General features: G+C 46.7%; 1 protein-coding gene across 1 annotated transcript in view; it reads right to left on the minus strand.

The window, feature by feature from the left end:
• Positions 1 to 4767, minus strand: part of LOC119417220 (MRG/MORF4L binding protein) — a 10860-nt gene that overhangs the window by 5684 nt on the left and 409 nt on the right. Inside the window, exon 2 of the mRNA XM_037684434.1 lies at positions 45 to 166. Coding sequence (XP_037540362.1) covers positions 45 to 166 — 122 coding nt within the window. The remainder of the gene's footprint in view (positions 1 to 44; positions 167 to 4767) is intronic.

A 4767-nucleotide genomic window follows, 5' to 3' on the forward strand; every position in this document is an offset into this window, starting at 1 on the left:
GCGTGCGTGCGTGCGTGCGTGCGTGCGTGCGTGCGTGTTCTCACCAGAGCCTGCATGTCGTACATGGTTCCCAGGTGGTCCCAGATGACGGAGGAGGAAACCTGCCGGCCGATGTTCTGGCTGAACTTGTCTCTGATGCAGATCATGTGGAAGTGACGGTTCACTCCTGAAACCAGAGACCAACTCTGACACAACACCTACACAGCGTTCATTCCACCAAGACCAACTCTGACACAACACCTGCACAGCGTTCATTCCACCAAGGTTCGAGGTTCTTTACAGAAGTCCCTCGCTACATCGTGGTTCGACTTCCACGGACTCGCTCTTCCACGGTTTTTCAAAGTCAGATTGGACATGACACAGTTGGCTGACTGACGGATGAGGCGCATGATCAGCTCGGAATTTTTGTCCTTGGTTTATCGCAGGTGTTTGGGACCACGCCCCCACGATAAGTGACAAACTATGAAGCAGGGACACAGTAGTCCAAGTCCAAGTTCAGTCCAAGTTCAGTAAACTTTGTCATGTGTCAGGCTGTAATCACTCATCACCTGTTACTCCCAATCTCCCCCCTTAATAATAATAATAATAATAATGTCAGCACTGTATGTTTCCATACAATGGTGAAATTAGTCTCTGCATTTAACCCATCCACCACCAGGTGGTGCAGTGGGCAGTTACTGAGGGCACCCCAGGGGCATTTTAGGGATGGGGTGTGCTGCCAAGGGACACCATGAGGTGTGCCGTGACCGGGGATCGAGCCTGGGACTTTCGGGTCCCGAGCTGGCTGCCCTGCCTCTACACCATCTCGGCCCCTTGTAACACTTTTATATTTTCTGATTTGATGATTTTTACGATGTGACAGACTTTGAATTTTAAGTTGCAAGACAAAAGTCGATCGGTGCATCTGGACAGCTAAGGGTTAACTCTTCACAAAGCTGCAGCAGGAGAAATGTGGGCGTGGAAAACAAGGAGATCAGCTGATCAGCTGCAGGAGGGAGCTTCCCCCTGCACTTGTGGGCTGCACACATGGTGCAAAATCCATCCATCCATTTTCTTTACCCGCTTCTTCCATTTTGGGTCACGGGGGTCGCCGGTGCCCATGTCCAGCAATCACTGCGAGGGGCGGGGACACCCTGGACGGGTCTCAAGTCCATCACAGGGACACATAGAGACAAACGAGACAAACAACTATTCACTCTCTCACTCACACCTAGGGACAATTTAGAGTTACCAATCAGTCTAACATGCATGTTTTTGGTCTGTGGGAGGAAACTGGAGTACCTGGAGAAAACCCACACATGCACGGAGAGAACATGTTGGTGCAAAATCATTTTAAATAATTTATTTTAAATAAACAACCCATGGCTCATCCATCAGTCAGCCAATTGTGTCACGTCCACTTTTACCGGTACTTTGAAAAACCGCGATAGAGCGAATGCACAAAAAATTAACTGCAAAACAGTGAGGACTACTGCAAATTATTTTAAATTGATTTAGCACCTGCTGTACCTGTGTGCAGCCCACAGCTGCAGGAGAAGCTCCCTCCTGCAGCATGTCATGATCTCCGCTCTCTGCCAGCAACTGCATCGGAGAAGTGGGCGTGGCCAAGAGCTGAAATCATGACATAATCTGCTCTTTTGGAGCGCTTAGAGTTTATAAACATTATTTACAATATTGCAAGAGTGTGGAAAGGTTTAATGTTTAAACACCTTAATGTACAGGTGCTGGTCATAAAATTAGAATATCATGAAACGGTTGATTGATTTCAGTAATTCCATTCAAAAAGTGAAACTTGTGTTATATTCATTCATTACACACAGACTGAGATATTTCAAATGTTTACCGACAGTTTTAGAAGGGGGGGGGGGGGGGGGAGACAGAGATACAGCCGCGCACGGTTTGCATCGACAGTTTGGAGCAGGTCAGAGGAGAGAAGACACATCTCAGCCGTGCACCGTCTTGTTATTTCCCGATCTGTTACAGAAGCACGATCCGTAGTGTACTTCCAGGTCGCACAGATCACCGTTGTTTATGAATTAAATTCTATCTTCACCGATCTTCATGTAGCTAATTTACGCCACTCGTATCTCCGTTACAATCATTGGTTAAGATGATCTGCGACGCGTTGGAGCTGACCCCCAGCCTGGGCTGAATGAGAAAAACCCTGCGAGATACAGAATGAATCATTTCCATGGTGAAACCGCGCCGCTCATGGTGAAGCTGCAGATCATTTTAACCATGACGTAAATACGTCAGTGATTTTAACGGAAATATGAGTGGTGTAAATTAGCAACATGAAGATTGGCGGAGATAGAGCACGTACTTTTCTAAGTAAATTACGACTGCTCTTATTCACAAATGTAATTATACTAGTACATTTTCCTTAATCCAGCATATTCAACTGGCGATCCGTGCGACCTGGAAGTATTCCTTTTAGTGCATGTGCAAATGAGCTACACTACGGATCGGGTTCGGTAACAGACTGGGGAATGACAGGTCTGTACAGGCAGCTTTTTTGGGGGTGGGGGAGAGACAGACACACATGAGCTGCTTGTACTGACAGTTTTCAAGTGTGTGTGGCGGGGTGTCAGCGTGAGGGTTCAGCATGAGGGAAGAGGCTGCCTTTAGCTTTTCAGCTAGTGCACCAGCATTGTGAGCTGCTAGTTTAGCGTTACATCAGTACCGACTAGTGGTTGGGGGGGGTGAGTTGACAGGGCGGTGCGCCCCGCTTGTAAAATGGTAGGGGAAACACTGCGGTGTAACCACATAAGTGGTTACATAACCATGGGGTTCACGTGTTTGAACCCCGTCTGTGGGTGTAAGGATGCATTCACAGCAGCCCTGTTTAGTCGCTTTAATCGAACTCTAGCTCGTTTTCCTAGAAAGTCCGGTTCGTTTGGGGAGGTGTGAACGCGCCATCGAACTCTGTCACGGAACAAAAAGGCGAACTCTGGCCCGGGCTAAAACCTAGGTCTAGGTCCGGTAGAAGAGAACTCCAGCTCCATTTCGAGTACAGTGTGAATGTAAACAGACCGGGCCCCGCTCCACAAGCAAGAAGTGGAGTACAGCGCAGGACAAACAAACACGCATTTCTCTTAGCTCATATGGAGCCGTCAGCTGCCTTGTGTGAAAAACAACATTCTCCGTGGTCTTTTGCCTCATCTTCTGCTCATGCTGAGTCCATTGTTGAAAGACTGGACTCTGCTTCATCCGAGGACGGAGCTGTGTCTGTGTTTCAGCTGATAAGTTCATGTTTGTTAACGTTGCTGCAGCTGAACACGTGCATCGTGGTGAATTAAACCAGGATCCATGTAACACTAACTTTAAGATATTAGTGTGGAAATTTATTTTATGGATATCTATGTAGCTAGCTAAACTCAGAAGCTAACTAAAGACTGACAGTAACAGATGAAGCTTGTAAAATGTGCTCATCCATCAGGTCAGCTGCTTAAACAGTTCACCTGATGTTCATGTTTCTCCTCACAGGAGGTTCTGACCCTGATGCCACAGGACAATCACAAACTTTGTTGTTAAAAGTTTGCTGCTTTTTCTACAGTGGAGGCTGCATGGTGGAGGTAAGTAAACTGTAAAGGATGTTGTTGACCAGTTAAACCAGTATCTATCAGCCTAGATAATGGTTTTTGATCAATAATAACACAACACACTTCAACACTTGCTCTTGCCAAGGGCGGACGTCTCCTCCTCTCCCTCTCTTGCTTTTGCTCTGTCCTGTCTGTGAAACTGCTTTAGAGCCTCTCTTCTACAAATCTTCAGAATCATAACGGACTGGATTTGATCAGTTGGTCCCTCAACACAATTGATGACATTTCTTCAAAGAGAAGACAGGATTCAGGCGAGTCGATTTGCCCTGTTGGCACACACACAGCTGGATATCTCATCGACTTTGAAGACATGATGACGTGTCTATTTCTGCTGTCATTGATGGATGTTAAGGACACATTTATAATTGGATTTATGATAACTGGTTCCTGGTCTATCTACAATCAAGGAAGTCATCGGCAGCAAATTTTAACCCGATCGCGCTGCTTGCTTTATGATGGCTTGGTTCGTGCCTCGAGCACCCAGACTCAGATGCTTTTGGCAGGATGGATCAGATCTCGGGGATTATTCTCAGGCACAGTCCATTGGTGTGGCCATTTAATTTGGACGTTTTGGAACCGAGTGGACCAACAAAGACTTAAGGTAGATGTCATTAGGTTCTGCATGTCCCCAAAACAACTGTGTGCTTATTTGAATTTGGCTCCCCTGGCTGGCCATGTTATTGTTGATGTTTTGTGTTTTCATGTCAGTTAGGGAGATGATCAGAGCACTAAACCCCAGAGAACCACAGAGAAGATTCAGGCAGAGACACAGAGGTGCAGAAGTCTGCATCAACCCTAACCTCAGTGAATCCAGTGACCTGCTGGTGGGGTGTGAGGGACAATCACAGATACCTGGTTGTCAAACTGACAACCAGGTATCTGTGTGTGCAACAAGCATCATCCACACCCTCAGAGTGAACATGTTCTACTGCTGGAGACACCATCAGCCAGGAGCAGCTGGTTTGTGTCCAGAGAAACAGACATGTTGATGTTTCTGAAGAAAAACTGTTCAGTGAAAAGGTCCTCAATGTGAAGCAGTGAGAATCAAGTCGTTTTCACAGCTGATAGTCCGGTAGACTCGGTTCTGGACCAAAATTCATGACCTTTTGTTACATTTGAGCTGGTGCGTTTGCATTCACACTGCACTGTGCAGTCGAGTCAACCT

Source organism: Nematolebias whitei, chromosome 11, assembly GCF_014905685.2.
Source record: "Nematolebias whitei isolate Nwh7 chromosome 11, NemWhi1, whole genome shotgun sequence".
Classification (NCBI taxonomy): Eukaryota; Metazoa; Chordata; class Actinopteri; order Cyprinodontiformes; family Rivulidae; genus Nematolebias; species Nematolebias whitei.